The sequence below is a fragment of the Porites lutea genome, chromosome 1 (genome assembly GCF_958299795.1).
Source record: "Porites lutea chromosome 1, jaPorLute2.1, whole genome shotgun sequence".
In the NCBI taxonomy this organism is placed as follows: Eukaryota; Metazoa; Cnidaria; class Anthozoa; order Scleractinia; family Poritidae; genus Porites; species Porites lutea.
In genome coordinates this window covers 5,369,973-5,388,523 of record NC_133201.1, presented here as the reverse complement: position 1 = coordinate 5,388,523, position 18,551 = coordinate 5,369,973, and the positions used below count along the sequence as shown (strand labels likewise).

The window sequence follows — 18,551 nt, the reverse complement described above, 5'->3', positions numbered from 1 at the left end:
CATTGCTCTTGAACAAAGTAATTGCTCTTTATGTTGCAGCAATAGAGCCACTGAACCTTGTTTTCGCGATCAACGCAAATGGAAAATCCTCCAAAGATTACTTTGACCGTATGACTAGCACCATCACCTCGATCATCAACTCTTACGGGCAAAGGAAAATAAGCTACGGCCTGATAGTGTACGGCAGCACTGCGGTGTCACGGATCCAGCTGACGGAGAGATTCAGCAGCGATGAGCAACTGAAGAGTTATGTGAAGATGTTTCAGCGGGTGGATGGTGGCGCGGATCTGGGCTTTGCTTTGGAAAACGCAATAAATTTGTTCAGCGGCGAAATACCCGAAGGTCGCAATGTGTTAGTAGTGATGACCGACAGTAAAGCGACAGGGGACAACTCAATAGTGCAACCTATGGCAGACGAACTGCACCACTTGCGTGTCAAGATTGTCACGGTGGCTATGGGAGATGAAGCCGATCGAAGTGAACTGCGACTTCTATCCCCAAATAAAGATAACAGCTTGATGGATAGTTCTGAAGAAAGCCCAAAACAACTCGGAGACAGGATTATGACGGAGGTTGTCAAATGTAAGTTCTATACATTCTTTTGCTGAGATAGAGCGATTTTCGCATTACGCTGAAAAATGGTTTCGGTAGGTGTTCGTTATTTGTTTTACCAGCCAATGGATAAAAAGATCAAAACATGGACTCTTCGTTTCCCCGCCAAAGAAAACCTTAATATAGAGGAAGCATTGGAGTATGACATCAAAGCGAAGTATCGTTTGATTTCTAGAAATTTCTCGGGCGTGAAGTGTTTTTCACCCGAGTGTTCGCTTAAGGTGGCTGAACACAGTTTTGGCAGTTTCTGAGTATAGGTCATTTGCCAAATTGTGGCAAGAGAAAGGTTGCAGGTCACAAGCTGAAACTTGGCAAGTGAAAAATATACTGATGAAAGAGTTTGACTGACAGGTAAAATTTGACGTTTTCGTAGTTTCCATGGCAACGTGAACGATTAAATACAACCTTAAAATTTCGCCGTTACTCAGTTTACATAAAATTCGCTCATTATATTTTCCCATAAACTCGCACACAGCTTACTATAATTTATCATTACCATTTGAAACTTATTTGACCAAATTTTAACAGAGGGGTTTTTAGATAATCAATAATATAATTCTTCCGAAATTATTAAATGTGTTACAAAATTCGTCTGTTCAACTTCCATTTTAAAGTTCTCATCATTTAAAGTACGATAAAAGTAAAAATTTTGCCAAATATCACAAAATTTTATAGAGTAGATTTTGAGAAATCGTCGTCTGTGTGCCATTGCTTTTTTCGCCGCCATGTTTGTTTGTCTAATTTAAAACACGCGCTACCGCTGACCGCCCGCAAAACTGTGTTCAGCCACCTTAACCAACCAAGAGTCACGCGCGTTTGTATCCGTTCTATAAACCAATCAAATCGCTCTATTTCCGGTCGTTTGTTGTTTCTGTTTTGTTCGCGCGTTTTCATTTCAAGGTCATACGAAAATCGTTCCATCATAATATCGAGATTACTGACGAAGCTGTTGGCGTCCCAAGATAGAAGGACTTTTAATAGCCATAGCGGTGATGACAACAGGTACTTAAAAACATGAATATCAACGAGTAGTTGCGTGTCCTATGCAATATCATACCATTCTCTTCATGATTTTACCTGAAAAAGACATATTTTGACGACGGTTAATGGATCTTTTTCTTACTAAACAGAATGTGCATTTATCTCTTGAATGGTTCCATTTCTTTTGTCTTGCTAAACGAGGTTGATGATTTGGAGCCTGTGGGGATGATTAGAGGTCTTAATTGACTTCGTCAGTTGCTGCAACATGTTTTCACGTAGTGTGTGAATTGTTGTGTCTTCTTTCTTGTTACTTTTTATTTTTCTAACACTTGTTTTATGTCTCCTTTTCATCTTTTTAGCTATGGAATATGTTCCTTTAGTAGATCTAGGCTTTGCATTAAGTGTCTCGTCCGCCGATGCAAGTAAAAACTTTGATAAAATGAAATCTGTCATCAACTCCATCATTGATCAGTACAGCATCAGCCGAGTTCGGTATGGAGTAGTTGTCTACGGTAATGACGCTAAGATCAGCATTGGATTCCAAAAAGTCTTTCCTAAAGATGACGATCTGAAGACATACCTTGCAACACTTTCGCCAGCTACTGGTGGCTCGAAATTGGAGAGTGCTCTCAAAGAAGGCAAAGAGATGTTTAGGTCCAGGGCAGTGCGTCCTTTTGCGCGAAAAGTTCTCGTAGTGTTTACAGATAAGAAGTCAACGGGAGATGAACAGACGGCCTTGGCGGCAGCAAAGGACCTTAAAGACCAGGATGTTAAAGTGATTGCTGTTGCTCTCGGAAGTGAGAGCGACGTGGCAGAGCTACAGAATATTGTGACGAATGGACATCGCGTCATACCTGCCAAGAAAAGCGATGATTCCGATGAACTGGCCAGTGAGGTGATGGCTCTCGCTTTCAAAGGTAAGTAGAATGATTTTTGTGTTATAATTATGCGTTCATGATTGTATGCGTGACAGTTTAAAAGATAGGAAGACCAACTTTCGCCTACAACAACCTTGTCGCAGCGGATATTTCGCACAACCCTTGCTTATCTTAATCCAGCTTTGAACAACCCGGCCCATAGGTATTTCCTAGGCTGTTACTCTAAAAAGCCCGCCTTTTCCCATTGCTGGAACTTTTCCCGCCTGCGGCGTAGAGCGATGATAGGCGACTGTGTTCGCAAGCTTCTCGTATGCACGTGTCGATCACCTTCGACAAGTTTTAGCTGTGAGCTTCGACATTATTGCCAGCCATTTTGAATACAGTGGTCGAAATGCTTTTTACTTTTAAGAAATCCAAGACGTTCCCATCTTGGACCTGGCGTTTGCTTTGAGTGCTACAAGTGGAGATCCTGATACAAACTTCAAGCTGATGAAAGACACGATCACTGACTTTGCTGACATGTACGGCATGTCAAGGATTAACTACGCCCTTATTGCGTACGGCCAGACGCCAAGAAAGTGGCTTGATTTTCAAAGTCAGCCATTGAACTTGGAGGCTCTTAAGAACTTAGTGGATGGAATCCCCAGGCAGCGAGGAGTGGTGGCTTTGGATAAAGTTTTGGAAGAAGCAAGAAAGTTGTTTGAAGGCAGTAGATCACGTGCTCGAAAGGTAGGAAAATTTACATACCCACGCCCAAGGACTTAATAAGTTGTAGTGAGGCACCCGTGCCGTAAATAGCCAATGAGTCGGTTCGAGTCGTTACAGGAGAGAAGGGACGGATTTTCAAGAGAAGAGGTCAGAAATACCCCTTCTACCCCATTCTCCCCTCCTGTTTGGCGGTAACAAGGTGTCGTGTTTGTACACGGCTGAGACCATTACTCTTGACCGCTTACAGAGGAACATAACTATATATGACAAAAAAATAATAATAACAATTTATGCCTCAACAGCAGAATCTTCACTCTGTCATATATATAAGAAGACTCGGTTTTGTTGTCTTTTCGTGTTGAGTGGCATTTAACTGCTGTTACTCGTGTTTTTCTGTCAGGTTCTTGTAGTGTTCATTGACAACAAGTCCGGTTCCAGCTTAGCTGATGTACAAAACGCCGCTAAGTCCCTAGAGGATGCTGGGATAATTGTAATTCCAATAGCTATTGGTGGTCAGGTCGATGGGAAAGAGCTGAAAAAATTGACTCCAGACAAAGGAAACATCCTAGAACCACCGGATACAAGCAAACCAGGTGATTTGTCGAAAAAGATCATGGAGAAAATACAAAAAGGTAATTAGATAAAACTAGGCAATTTATATTTTAAAGGAAATTTTATATCGTAAAGTCAGACGTGAGAAATGAGTAGCTTATAATCTACTAAGGTAGTTTTCTTCTATTTTACTCTTCTATCACGGAAAATGAAATATGAGCCAAACCATGAACAGGCCATTTCCGAGTTCCATAAAACCTCACTTTTAAGACGAGTGTAAGTGCAAAACCTTTCTTGTGAAAATCAGTTTTAATGCTTGAGAAGAGACCCTTGTCACTCGGCGGCCATTTGGTCCCAGGAGATTAAAAAAGCTTTGTATTTGCATGGCCAGCCTCGTTCTCAGTGCCAGGCTAGCCGTGCAAATACAAACCCTTTTTAATCTCTTGGCACAAAATGGCCGCCATGTGACAAAGGTCTATAAAAATCAGTTTTCATAACAATAGTTTGCACTTAGCCTCGCTTTGAAACAGAGGCTTGTGGCAGCTCTGAAATTGCCTACTATGCAATGGCTGTTAACGCTGTGTTTGATGCTTCAAAGAAGTCGAAACGAAGTTACATACAAAAAATTAAAAGCTCCGTGCAAACGAACGCAACATTATTGGGCAACAACTGCCAACATTGATGGATGTTACTTGTTGCATCCGTTTTCACACCTTGTTGCATGTTGTTGCGTGTTGTTGGGAATTGCTGCGCAAAGTTTGAAACCGGTCAAGCTTTTAGCTACAACAACTCCCAACAATGTTGCATCCGTTGGCGCGAGGATAGAGCAGGTTTGTGATGTTATCGATTTTTAAATCATTTTATCTCACTTTTTGTCTTTGTAGCTGTACCACCCGTTCCAGAAATTGACCTTGGATTTGCCCTTAGCTCCACGAGTGGTTTTAAGAACGAAACTTTCAAGCTAATGAAAGAAACGATCAGCTACATCATTGACACATACGGCACAAAGAAGATTCACTACAGTGTTTTAGTTTACGGCGACGTTGTGACAAAAGAGATCAGCTTTGAGGACACGTCGCCATCTGCTGAAGAACTGAAGACAGCGATAGATAAGCTTCCTGCCAGCACAGGCACCCCAGACTTGGCAAAAGCCCTGGAAGAGGCAGTAAAAATGTTTGTAAGCGTTAACAGGAGACCGTTAACTCGCAAGGTAAGGTTATAATATTATGAATTGACAAATAGGTCAGCCTTTAATCACAAAGGTCATCTAAGGACTGGAAAATTGGTGCAAATTAAAGCAAAGAGTTTGATAATATCCAATATATTTTCTATGATGAGATGACTTAAGATTACTTAAGATGACTTAATAAACTCCTACAATCCATATTGAGACGGAAAACTTCTTATTTAGCGAAAAATTTTTTGAACAAAAATATTTTGTAAAGAATGAATTGCATGCGCCATTAAGCGCGCAGATGGCAACAGTTACGTCTCTCCCTCGCTATCTCTTCCATTTGAAGGTGTTTATGCAAACAAATTCCTTTAAAGCTTTCCGGTTTTGTTAAGATGTTATTACTTAAATCATATTGTAAACGATATGACTGTATGATTCTTGATACATTTATCTGTGTACGCTGTTTGCTATTTAAACATCATGCTCCATGTGGTGGTAAAGAGAAGATTATTATACTGGCACAATCAAGAGAAGTGCCGAAAACTTATGCTTTTCTTCCAGGTACAACCCTGAAAAAGTGCTGTCTTTTCCTTTTTCACAATTTAGGTCCTTGTGATAATGACAGACAGAAAATCAGGATCTAGTGAAAAGGATGTCAAGACAGCTGCCAAGCAAATCTCAGACAAAGATATTAAGGTGACTTTAACGCAGTGTGTAATTGTGCATGTGTTAGAGAATTGTCTTCTAAAAGAACTTAACTGAGTTTTTCAAAAACGCGCGACCTCAGCTAAAGTTAGAAATTTTAATAACGGGTGCGTTTTCACACACGAAAATCAAGATGATACGCGGAAACGAATAACGTAACCATCGGCGGGTTACATTTTAACTTCACAGGTCGCATGTTACTACTCACTAACTACTTTTCAGTGGTACTGATCTATTGACGAAACATTATCTGCTGTAACGTGCTTGCGCTGGCTGAAAACCAGCATGGAAATCGTCAAACGATGTTCGTTCGTTTTGTAAATACGAATTAAAACCGCTAAAGAATCGTAAAAAAACAGTCTTTGAGGTCTCTAGTTCCTTATCAGTCATATCAATAAGCATTGTCAAAACTTAAAAATCAAACAGCACTGCGTTGTTGCTGGGAAGATGTCGCCTTGCCTTACCCTTATTCGAGGCCGGGGCGGCACTTTTTTGATTAAATTTATCTTTACTGAAGAGGGGTCTAGTTCTCTGTTTGCACCCTTTTTGTATTATTTTTTACAATTATGCAAGTAAATTTGTAGTAAATAAATAATTATAAAAGTACGTCATACAGTTGTACCCCTCTATGGACAGTCCCCCCACCCACCCCCCAACAAAACAAAATGGCCGTTGTAGAGAGGTGGCCGTTAGTAGAGGTTCGACTGTAGTCATTAAACGATGTTTGGTTGTGTGTTTTTAGGTCATTCCTGTTGTGGTTGGTGAGGAGGCGGATCCTGACGAGCTTAAGTACACAACAACAAACAAGAAAACCCTGATTGAAGCTGATAGAAAGGACAGTCCGAGTGTTGTTGGAGAGAAGATCATTGAAAAGATACGAGGTAACTGCGACTTATAAAAAACACAAAGGGACACGAAATAAATGACGCCAAATCCCTGACCTTACTCGGTTTTGTTACAGTGTGGATCTTTGGCTTTCGATAGTCAAGATGTGAAGTGAATGGCTACTTGATATAATTGGGCCTACTTGTCAAGTCAAACGCCTAGGTTGTCAAGAAATGACCAAAATCCGATCGTGCTTTGTTTTACTTTGGACAAAACATATCAGACCGAGGTTAAATAATTTGGGATCGTTGCCTGTCGTGGTGACCAGCCAAAGAAATTTTTAGCTCCGTCACTCGTCTCTCTCCTTCTGACCGGTCAAAATGTTCAAAATTACTTGATCGTACTTTGACCGTACTAGCGAAACAAAAACGTAAAGATACGTACAAACGGACGCAATAAATCCTGATATTGTTGGCTGGCTATTAAGTCTGGCCGATTTCAAACTTTGCGCAACAACTCCCAACAACACCCAATCATGGCACGTACTCAAATCGTGGTACACAGGTGGGGACCCAGAGCAAGGATTTTGGCGCTGTTTTGCAAACGGACTTAACCAGAGTTTAATTTCGTCTGTGGGGCAGGCTAACCATGACATAACCCCTTTACGTTGTCCTTTCTTTTCTGTTTGATTATAGATCAGCCTTCGGTGCCAGAGATCGATCTTGCCTTTGCTATCAGTGCAACTGCGTCTGATGCAGATGACACGTTCCTTCGTATCAAAGATACAATAAAGTACATTGTGAACAAGTATGGAACGGAGAAGATCCATTATGGTCTGCTGGTCTTTGGCACAATGCCAAGTCGTGGCCGAGGATTCAGTCGTGAAATGATCTCCCAAGATGACTTGATAAGTCTTTTAAACGCTGTCCCGCGAAGCTCTACAGGTTAGATGTCGATTCTAATAGAATTTAAAACTATGTTCATCTTTAAAGTTTTGTCGATATTTTAACACTTTCTTTTTTCAAGACTGTTATGAGGAAAGTATATTTTCTCGCTTGTAAAGAAAATAGTAACTAGTTTAACAATCAATGGATTTAACCTTAAGGTAGAGATATCGTAGCAAGTGCAGTTGATTCTCTCTTTATGGACACCTGTATATTAGGGATCCATCTTTTGGTCCTAAGTGACCTTAACACAGTTCCTACTGGTCCCCTTTTGACTGTAATACAGACACCTCTATAATTTGGACATTCTGTGTCTTTGATGTCCGTATTAACGAGGTTCGTGTTTAAGGCAGACACCTCTGTAATTTGGACAATTTGTCCCTTTGGTGTGTCTGTATTAAGGAGGTTCGTCTGTAATAAGGAAACCTTCGTAATTCGGACACTGTCCATTTGGTGTCGTATTTTCCGTAGTGTGGACACTCAATCCCTTTGGCGTCTTTATAAAGGAGGTTTCACTGTAACACAGACACCTGTGTAGTATGGACATTCTGCCCTTTTTTCGTTGGTCTTAAGGGTATTTGTCTGCAATACAGACGCCTCTGTTATGTGGACACTTGGCTCTGTTTCTTTGGTGTCTGTTTTAAGGAGGTTTGACTGTAAAACAGACACCTGTGTAATGTGGACACTCAAAGTCAATCCCTTTCGTGTCTGTATTAAGGAGGTTTGACTGTAACACAGGCACCTCTATAATGTGGACAGTCAGTCCCTTTGGTGGCTGTATTAAGGAGGTTTGGCTGTAACACAGACACCTCTATAATGTGGACACTCTGTCCCTTTGGTGGCCATATTAAGGAGGTTTGACAGTAAAACAGACACCTCTGTAATGTGGACACTCTGTCCATTTGGCATCTTTATTAAGGAGGTTTGACTGTAACACAGACACCTGTGTAATATGGACACTGTCCTTTTTTCGTTGGTCTTAAGGATATTTGTCTGCAATACAGACACCTCTGTGATGTGGACACTTGGTTCTGTTTCTTTGGTGTCTGTTTTAAGGAGGTTTGACTGTAACACAGACACCTGTGTAATGTGGACACTCTGTCCCTTTGGTGTCTGTATTGACGAGGTTTGTCTGTAAAAGAGACACCTCTATAATGTGGACACTCTGTCCCTTTGGTGGTCGTATTGAGGAGGTTTGACTGTAACACAGAAACCTGTGTAATGTGGACACTCAGTCCCTTTGGTGGCTGTATTAAGGAGTTTTGACAGTAACACAGACACCTGTGTAATGTGGACACTCTGTCCCTTTGGTGTCTGTATTGAGGAGGTTTGACTGTAACACAGACACCTGTGTAATGTGGACACTGAATCCCTTTGGTGGCTGTATTAAGGAGGTTTGACTATAACGCAGACACCTGTGTAATGTGGACACTGAATCTCTTTGGTGGCTGTATTAAGGAGGTTTGACTGTAACACAGACACCTGTGTAATGTGGACACTCTGTCCCTTTGGTGGCTGTATTAAGGAGGTTTGACTGTAACACAGACACCTGTATAATGTGGACACTGTCCCTTTGGTGGCTGTATTAAGGAGGTTTGACTATAACGCAGACACCTGTGTAATGTGGCCACTGAATCTCTTTGGTGGCTGTATTAAGGAGGTTTGACTGTAACACAGACACCTGTGTAATGTGGACACTCTGTCCCTTTGGTGGCTGTATTAAGGAGGTTTGACTGTAACACAGACACCTGTATAATGTGGACACTGTCCCTTTGGTGGCTGTATTAAGGAGGTTTGACTATAACGCAGACACCTGTGTAATGTGGACACTAAATCCCTTTGGTGGCTGTATTAAGGAGGTTTGACGGTAATACAGGACACTATCTTTTTTACGTCTTTATTAAAGAGGTTCGTCTGCAATACAGAAACTTCCGTAAAGTGGACACTCTGTCCCTTTGGTATTTGTATTGAGGAGGTTTGACGTTTTCCGTTTCTGTGTAATGCGAACACTTAGCTCTGTGTATTTGGTGTCCGTTTTCAGTTGGTTTGACCGTAGCTTTGCGGCATTAGATAAAGTAAGAATACATAAAGCCTTTTTAGTAGGGCTGCATTATTTCCGTAAAAGCACAAACACGTGGGCAATCTTGAAATATGTGGTGTTTTTAACACCTAGGTATTTTCATTTTTAGATCCGGACCTCGAGAAAGCTTTGAGAGAGTCACTTAAATTGTTTAACGAGACAGGAGCTCGGCCCGCCGCGAGGAGGGTTCTTGTCGTTATTATGGACAAGAAGTCTGATGTTCCATTACCCTCTATCACTGATGCAGCAAAAGGTTTGCATGATAACGACATTAAGGTCATACCAGTGGCTGTCGGGAAGGAGGCGGATGTGAATCAACTGGCGAACACTACAACACAAGGAAGCAATTTAATTGAAGCGCCAAAGAAGTTTGTACCAGACAAACTTGGTGAAACAATAATGACAAAAATCCTTAAAGGTATGTAAGAGATCTTTTTCGACGCTCAAGACAACGAAAACGTCAAGAATCAATAGTGATAATACGCAAAGTAACATCGCGTTTTCTGGTATATATCTACGCACACGCGCAACAAAGAATTTTAAAAATGGATTTGGTCCTTACAAATTTTAAAAACTCTAGTGCAGTTTGCCAAAATTTGTTGAATTGAGCAGGGTGGTATAATTAAAAAAACGTTATTTAACTTTATTTGCATTTTTTCTAAAGTTCCCTTCGCGCCAGAAGTGGACCTTTTGTTTGCTGTAAGTGCCACTACAAGAAACGCTTCAGAAACTCTTCGCACCATGAAGGACACTTTGATTTATATCATCAACACTTATGGTGTGGGCAACATAAGGTATATCTTGGTTTCTTTCTTATGCTGCACGTGTGAAGACACGCGCCATGGCCCTTTCACACGATTTTCCTGATTTAGTTGACGTCATTCCAAGCGTAATCTTTGGTGGAGCTGCTGACATTAATTCGAAAACTTTAATTTGAAAACTCTGTTTGTGAGCAGTTTGCTCACCGTATTCAGAGCTCACCACTACACACGTTTAACAGCTTGATTTAGTATTTAACTAATTATTTGCGGCATATGTGTAACATGCTCTTTTGACATTATCACACGTGAAATGACTACTGTTAAATACCATGGATATTAGAAACATGTGATAAGAATATCCTTTCCTTATTGTATCTACTTTAACTTGCTACAAACAAGACGGCAATTCTGACTTATCGATGCAAGACATTCAATTCGATTATGCCATGAGTCTGATCTTCAAAGCGAACCCTCTCAACGATTTCTTTTAGAAATGTATGGACATAAATGTGGAGAATTTTTAAGTGTAGATCAGGGCGTAAAGGGTAGAAGTGAGAAGCTTGTGTTAGGGTTTCCAGGTTTCTCTCCCACAAGAGAACCCAACGTTTCACTACGATCAGAGCGATCTTGGACATGGAAGAGGAAATTCCACTTTAGAGTTGCCACCAAGAAGTCATTATTTGTTTATTTTATGGTATAGGTATGGTATGATCTCTTACGGCACAGACGCTATTACTCTCCAGAGATTTGGCAGATCAGATCCATCCCCAGAAGATTTGAAGAAGTTAGTGCAAAGTTTACCGATAAGTCAAGGAAGGCCCGTTTTTGATGAAGTGCTTGATGCGGCTAGGAATGTATTTGAAGGCTCGGGAGTTAGATCAAATGCGTTAAAGGTGAGTATGGGGTGTGTATGTTCCAACCGATCGTAAGCACTAATCAGAGTTTCACCACCGTTCTAGATGGTAGGAGGGAAATATTGCTTTTTTGTCTTAACCCATAGACTTCATTTTGTTCGGTTTGCATTGTTACAACGTCAGATTTGCTGATAAGTGTACGTACCGAACCTGCTCAGCAAGGTCGTTCAATTTCGTGGCAATATCAACCTGTTTGCGAAAACGCCGTGATAGTAATACATAGCAGTTGAACGCTCCAAGTTTTGGACTCATGCTTCTATCTGTTACTCTACAGGTTGTTGTGGTGATAACAGATGATCGTTCAAGTTCAACTACGGAAGAAATAAGAGCTGCGGCTAACTCCTTAGAACATAAAGCAATTCACGTCATTGCTGTCGGCATAGGGGAAACCCCGGATGTCACTCAACTCGGAAAAATGACCCAGAAGAAAGGCGATGTCATCAAAACGCCCACTAATGTTGATCCTGCGAACCTAGGGAACAAGATCATGGAGAAAGCTTTTCAGCGTAAGATTTAGACAACTTGAATGGCTATCTAACTGTAAAGTTAGGCAGGTGTTGCTAAGCGTTACAGTTCTGTAAGGAACATATTAGCCTTCCCCAAGCTTAAGCAAAAGATTTTTGAACGGTGGACGGCAATTGGAAATGAGCGTTTTGCATTCTTGGGCGGTTTGTTTTCGAGCATATCGTCCCAATACGAGGAAAGACACCAATACAAATTTCTTAGCGTTAAGTCATATAGAGAGGAAAAAGGCCTCACGTATAACGTATAGTGGCCATGCATCGCTCAGAAACGCCCTTTCTTGAGCACAGAATATCATTCGTTGTACCGGGAGTTCGTCACATAATGGGGTTTAGTCTATCGAGGTTTTACTGGTTTACCACTTCAAAGAAAAATTTGATGTTGAACTCCTCCCTTATTTTCTTCCTTGTTTTGTAGCCGTACTGACGCCAATAGAAGAGGTAGACCTGGTGATTGCCATGTGTGCAGTGTCCGGCCAGTTAAATAAGACCTTTACCTTGATGAAAGATACTATCAAATCCATTGTTGACAAGTATGGCACCTCAAAGATCCATTACAGTGTCGTCATATATGGAACACAGGCTGTCCCAATGCTGGGTTTCCCGTCAAGAGCGGTCACTAAAGAGGATATTAAGAAAAGCATTAACATTCTTCCAAAGCCTAGAGGTAGATGGTTTCACTGTTTGAACCCTAAAATTAACATACTTTTTCTCTACACTATTCTCCATACCTTACCATCGGTACTGATGGGGAGAATTTGTTGCACAATCAGTTCGTTTATTTTGATCTTCATTTTGTTTGATTTAACTCCTGTGTGTCGCTTTGGTGATAAACATAGTCAAACCTGTAAGGACGTTAAAAAGCTGGCAAATCGTTTGACTTAATTACTGTAAATCTGTCCTCTTTTAGCGGCCGCAGTCAACCTTTAGGGAGTACCAGGGAGCTTTTTTAATTGCCTTTACCTCTATTACAAGCCCATTCTGTTACCATTGCACCAGATACATAAGCGCAATGGTCTCTTATTCAGTTTCTATTTTAAGGCACAGAAAGAGGTTATTTCGTCTTGTAATGGATTTTACTTCATGTTTTATAACCTTTTCGTGATAGAGTACTAAAGTGTGACGTCATAAAAATGAAATTTCTGAAATTATGGGAGTTGTCACGATATTCTGAAAGAACAATGTCAAGAGGCCTACTTGCCAAAAATGGGCATTTGGGGGCAAATTGTCTCTGAGATCGTAGCCCAGTTATGCTTACAAAACTCCATACAAACCCTTCTAATTTTTTTTTGGGTCGACCCAAAAAAAAATTAGAAGGGTTTGTATGGAGTTTTCTGAGTATAACTGGGCTACGATCTCAGAGACAATTTACCGCGAAATACTCATTTCTGGCAAGTAGGCCTCTTGGACACTGTTCTTTCAGAATATCCTGACAAATCCCATAATTTCAGAAATTTCATTTTTATGACGTCATCACTTTAGTACTCTATTTATATTTAGGCTAGTGGAATCTGTAGTGAAAGGTCAAAATGTATTACGCGGTCAGTAGGGTATCCCCTCGCGGTGACCGTTATCACATGAGCGTTATTGCATGACGTCACGACGGCCATGTTGGTGTTCCAAACCAGACCTGTGGGAGTTGAACATTTTATTATGCAAAGCCTTTCTTTTGTTGCGATAAATTTGCATAGGTGCATGTCACGTGAGTGAAAACACCCCGGGGGTGACTACTTAGTATGGGTTTGACCGTTGTCATTAAAATTCTTGTACCAGTGCAATGCATTAACATGTTACATGTTTTTTTAGCCATCTTAACCCCTCCAGTCCTCGATCAAGCTTTGGGAGCGACCGAACTGTTATTCGAAGGCAATGATGTGCGAGAAAGTGCAAAGAAAGTTCTTGTAGTATTCACAGATACGAGCTCAGGATTAGATGAAAACGTTCTTAGATCTGCTGCAAGCAAACTGGAGAGCAAAGACGTAGAGGTCATTGGTGTTGCTATAGAGTCTGATGCCTTTGAACTTGGTTATATTACACCTCACACAGGCAACGTTATTGATGTAACAGTCGATGAAAACCCCGACAAGTTGTCATCAGAGATATTGACCCTCATCCTAACAGGTTTGTCAGTAACGTCGCGTTAAACAATTTCACGCTCAATTATTACTATTATTATTTTTAAAACAAGATGGTTTTTTCTTGTCAGATTCTAATTTAACAAAGCCACTGAGAATTACTTTCCTGTGGCGCAGTTTGTTGTCGTGTATAAGGGGATTTTGGTTCTTCGAGTCTGGAAAACCCTGCTTGTAGACAAAACAAAATTTTCTCTTGTTGTAGATTATGGCAAGAACCTTCTGCTCTGCTGTTTATTGTGCTGTACAGCGTGGTTTTATCCGTTGATAAATCATAAACTTTAATCATTCAAGAGGAACCTTACCTCGAAATTAGTGCAATCTTTTTCTTTGCTGTGAAGCTTTATTGCCAGCCTAGTCTTTTAGTTCTGAGTAACAGTTATCTATATCAGACAATGATATCCTATATGAGTTCTTAATGTCTTCTTAGTATAAAAGTATGTTCCTTACAGATCCACCGCCAGTACAAGCTGAGATAGACGTCGCGTTTGCAATCAGCGCCAACTCCGTTAACAACAGGCAAACATTTAGACTCATGAAAGACACAATCAAATGGATAATCGGCAAATATGGAACGGACAAACTTCAGTACTCTGTTATCTTGTTCGGTGCTGATGCGGTTACAGAGCTTAACTTTGGTAGAAAGGTTTCCACTCCAAATGTACTGATACAGCTCGTACGGGGTCTGTCTAGGCGAAGTGGAGAGCCTGATCTGGACAAAGCTCTGGAGGAGGCTACAAAGGCGTTTCAATCTGCCGGCGTGAGACCCAATGCAAGGAAGGTGAATGTACAAATATTGTTTTAGCTCAAACAAGGCCCCAAAATCAAATCTGACCAAAATTTCCAAATTTATGTTTTTCAATGTTGAAGAGCAAATAGAACTCTGTAAAAGTAGTGCCAAAGTGATTTCATCTAAACGGTCACACCATAGGATTTCCAACACACGACGACGAATTTTTGAGAGTGAAACCTCCACCCTAAGGAGAAAGCAAGCAAAAATCGTTGGGCATATTTGAAAATAAAAATAATTTAATAATCTTTTTCAGGTGTTGGTCGTCATCACCGACAAACGTCTTGGAATGAGCTTATCAGATATCGCGAAAGCTGCCGAGCCTTTGCACGACACGGGAATCAAGGTGGTACCAGTTGCCGTCGGCAACGAAACGAATCCTTCCGAACTGGAGGCTACCAATCCTGAACGATTTGTCATTGAGGCACCAAGAGATGAAGACCCGCAGACATTAGGAAAACAGATAATGGAACATGTTGTAAGACGTAAGTTAGAAACCTGAAAAAGGTGGCAAAGTGATCGTTTATGGAAGGGCGTCTGTGGGCAGTTTCCAGGAATCTTATGTCGACCATTACAATTTGATTGGACTTAAAGGGGCTCGGTCACGCTATTTTCTATCTTTTTAAAAAGCTTAAACTTGTCTCCGCATCAATTAAATTCCGAGAATGATTATCCAGTTTTGTTACCTAAGACTATATTTAGGCATTGTCGTGTGTTGCTATGGTGGTTTCAAGTTTTTAAAATGCTCTGCCCGCAAAAATCACGTAAAAATATCATTATGGGAAGTGTTCCGTTATGAAATTTGTTTGATATCTTTCGTCATAAATTGTGTGAGTGGGTTAAGATACTTACTAATAGCTTTAGTACAGTATTGACTTAAAACAGCAGTATCCTCGTGACATAGTCCCTTTAACTTTTGTAAATTGGACAAAGAAAATCCAATCTCTCTCAGCTTAACTTCTCCTTATAAAATTATTGCTTCCTATTACTAAATTCGTTTCGTTAAACTATTTTTTCTATCTTCTGAATGAAATGACGGTTTCTCTCTTTGTTTGCATTATCAGCCAAGTTCGCACCAATCGATATCGCCTTTGCGCTCAGTGCCACGGGAGTCTCAGCCAATATAACATACAAACTGATGAAGGACACCATCGAGTTAATCGTTGACAAGTACGGCACAGGCAGTTTACGATACAGTTTCATCCCTTACGCTGACTCCGCTAACGTGAACATAAAATTCAGTGAGAAGTATCCTAGCCTTACAGATCTGAAAGCAGCCATCAAGGCTCTTCTTCCACACGCGGGAAGCTCAAACCTCCCGGCGGCTTTAGCGGCTGGTAAGGAAGCATTTACAGACAGCGGCGTTCGTAAGGATGCTACACACGTGCTCGTTGTACTCACCGACAAGAGATCCGGAGCCAGTAAAGATGAAATCTTGGAAGCTGCCAAGGCGCTGTTGGATTCTAGGATAGTGGTTATTCCTGTTGGCATTGGAAACCAAGTTAATATCGAAGAGCTTGAAAAAGCAACAGGGGATAAAGAAAAAGTAATATCTGTCACCGTGAAAGAAGACCCCAAGGATCTAATGGAAAAGATCATGGCGAAAGTAAACGGTATGACTCGTATGATAACGTGCATTTTTGCTCCTGTCTTTCCTTTTTCCTAAGTTAAACCATCCATGAAATAAGTCATCCATGAAATACGAATTTCGCAACTACCAAAACACATACGTAGTTTTCAGTTTTGGTTCGTGCTTCGGCCCATTATGGTCTGTTTGTAAGATGGTGTCTTGTGACTACAACTTCCACAATCCCGGTGGATTGTGCTTTCTTGTGCAAATTAAGGACTTCTTATTAAAATCTTACTAGGATGAATAAAAATAGATGTCAGGCAAAACAGGTGAGTAGTATAGAGCGCACCGAATTATCCCCTTTTTTGGGGGGGAATCTCATTAAGGTGGGGGGGAATAAATTAACGCCAATGACGTCATAACCTTTTGTCTTGATCTCACGAATAAAATGCGCAGGAATCTCATAAAGATAAGATCATGTGCTATTTTTACATGGATGATGTCATAGTTGGTATAACCGGTTTGACAGGTTTTAGTTATTTTCGGAAGATGATGTCATATGTATTCCGGGGTACTATGATGTCATAGTTGTTTTGATTGGTTGACCGGAATTAGAAAGACGCTCATTGGCTGTCTCGTTTGACGAAGCATTCTGGTTGGTTGCCGTATTTTTTTATTGTTTGAACGGCATAAAAGCCTGCTCACTGCCAACCGCATACTAATTTGGATTCCCTGCATACTAATTAAGTGCCGTCCTCCATATATAATGAGGTGGATAGGTTTACGAATGAGCGTCACTCTACTACAATAGGAACAATAGGCTTGCCTAGACTTGCCCGGGCTCTTTTAACCCTGATTGTAGAATGTATTCTATCTTCCAAATAAAAGCGCGCTCTCCGTTCAGCATATTACTCTTGCAATCGCTTTGCTAAGGAAACAAGTTCGCTTGCCTAACTAAAAATTCGGTTATAAACAAAACTCAGACGCAAAAAATGGAGCTCAAACTCTTTATTTCAATCTACTTTATCTTGATGTCTTGTTACACGCTCTGTTAACCAGTAGTAATTTGCATCTGACTCATGCCTCTTTTGTGTTCTCGCCAATTAAACAATCATGCTTAAGTCCTCTAACAAAAAGATAAGGTACCGTTTCATACACAATTGTTAGGTCTATTGAAAAATAAAATATTCCACTGCAAAGTGCATCGACAACCGTTTAATTAATTTGTTATTGGTCTATCGAGCATTCGTTTGGTTCTTTTCTAGGAAAGATCTTACGCTGGGATCGTCCTTGTGTAAATAAATCCATTTCGATTTTCCATTGCAATAGTGTCTTATTTTCACGGGCCAGTAATTTCCATACGAGTACGATGGAAGATACGGATCATAAAGATGTCTGGCAATGCGGTACATTTCCGTGATCCCAAAGTCTTTTGGTAGGGTTTGGCATCGGGGCGCTCCTTGCATATAATTTTGTACAACGGGATAGGCTGCTTCAGACCAGACTGTATCAAAAGGAAATGGCCGTGACCTTTTTACGATTGGCGGGGAAGATTTGACTACAGGAGGCGATTTTACTGCTGATCTAGCTTCGCAGGCAATATTTTCCTTGTAACTGGTCGTTTTGACGGTTTCGACCGATTTTGCGGACCTGTTAATAGTCGGATATCGACGACAAGAGCCGAAAATGTCACTCAATACTTGCTTATCACTCGGCGTGTCTGGGCGATTGTCAACGAAGATATAACCAAACGCTCTTTCCGTTTCTTGAAAATAAGCTGACATGAATCGCGGGCGATTTTTGTCAAACATTCGTTCTGCAATGATACCGATTCGTTTTCGATCGCTAGGACTTCGGAAAAGAGCCATGTAGTGAGCATTCCGGCTGATGTCCGTGTTAAATTTTCCCTTTGGAAACATATTTTGTAGCAGCAGTATCACACTAGCATTTCTATGCCGGCCTTGGGTAAACAGAAGGGAAACGAGAGGACTATCTGTTGCTTGGGCCATAAGATCATCAAACACCAGTACATTGTTAAACTTTGGGTCAATTTCCCGAAGATCTTCTTTAAACTCTGGAAGGCCACGAAAAAACTGAATTTCCTTTCCGATAGATGACTGCATCACTTTGTAGGTATCCTGCCACTGACTGTAGTACCACCATATTCGCCTCGGTTTCTTGCTCTCGTAAAGAATACGATTCGTTGTGAGAATTTTTTCAACGAAAAATGTTTTACCACACTGAGTGGGGCCCACCACGAGAAGTGAAAATTTATGTCGAAACATAAATTCTGGATATGCCTTGGTTTCCAGGGACACATCGTTAGTGAATTTGGGCCTCTTGACTATACAATGCTGAGGTTTTTCCGTTTCTTTGACAGCTGCAATAGTTCGTTTTCGTTCTC

At 40.8% G+C, this 18,551-nt stretch overlaps 2 protein-coding genes across 2 annotated transcripts in view; one reads left to right on the top strand and one right to left on the bottom strand.

The window, feature by feature from the left end:
• LOC140936593 (uncharacterized) overlaps positions 1-18,551 on the top strand; it is a 167,774-nt gene that overhangs the window by 17,341 nt on the left and 131,882 nt on the right. The window contains exons 13-29 of the mRNA XM_073386122.1: positions 40-582; positions 1,953-2,510; positions 2,881-3,200; positions 3,580-3,811; positions 4,616-4,941; positions 5,512-5,601; positions 6,353-6,491; positions 7,131-7,379; positions 9,569-9,877; positions 10,124-10,253; positions 10,921-11,113; positions 11,409-11,640; positions 12,074-12,322; positions 13,462-13,784; positions 14,218-14,568; positions 14,834-15,062; positions 15,642-16,190. Coding sequence (XP_073242223.1) covers positions 40-582; positions 1,953-2,510; positions 2,881-3,200; positions 3,580-3,811; positions 4,616-4,941; positions 5,512-5,601; positions 6,353-6,491; positions 7,131-7,379; positions 9,569-9,877; positions 10,124-10,253; positions 10,921-11,113; positions 11,409-11,640; positions 12,074-12,322; positions 13,462-13,784; positions 14,218-14,568; positions 14,834-15,062; positions 15,642-16,190 — 5,022 coding nt within the window. The remainder of the gene's footprint in view (positions 1-39; positions 583-1,952; positions 2,511-2,880; positions 3,201-3,579; positions 3,812-4,615; positions 4,942-5,511; positions 5,602-6,352; positions 6,492-7,130; positions 7,380-9,568; positions 9,878-10,123; positions 10,254-10,920; positions 11,114-11,408; positions 11,641-12,073; positions 12,323-13,461; positions 13,785-14,217; positions 14,569-14,833; positions 15,063-15,641; positions 16,191-18,551) is intronic.
• Positions 1-18,551, bottom strand: part of LOC140943368 (protein LZIC-like) — a 296,884-nt gene that overhangs the window by 185,650 nt on the left and 92,683 nt on the right. The window lies entirely within an intron of this gene.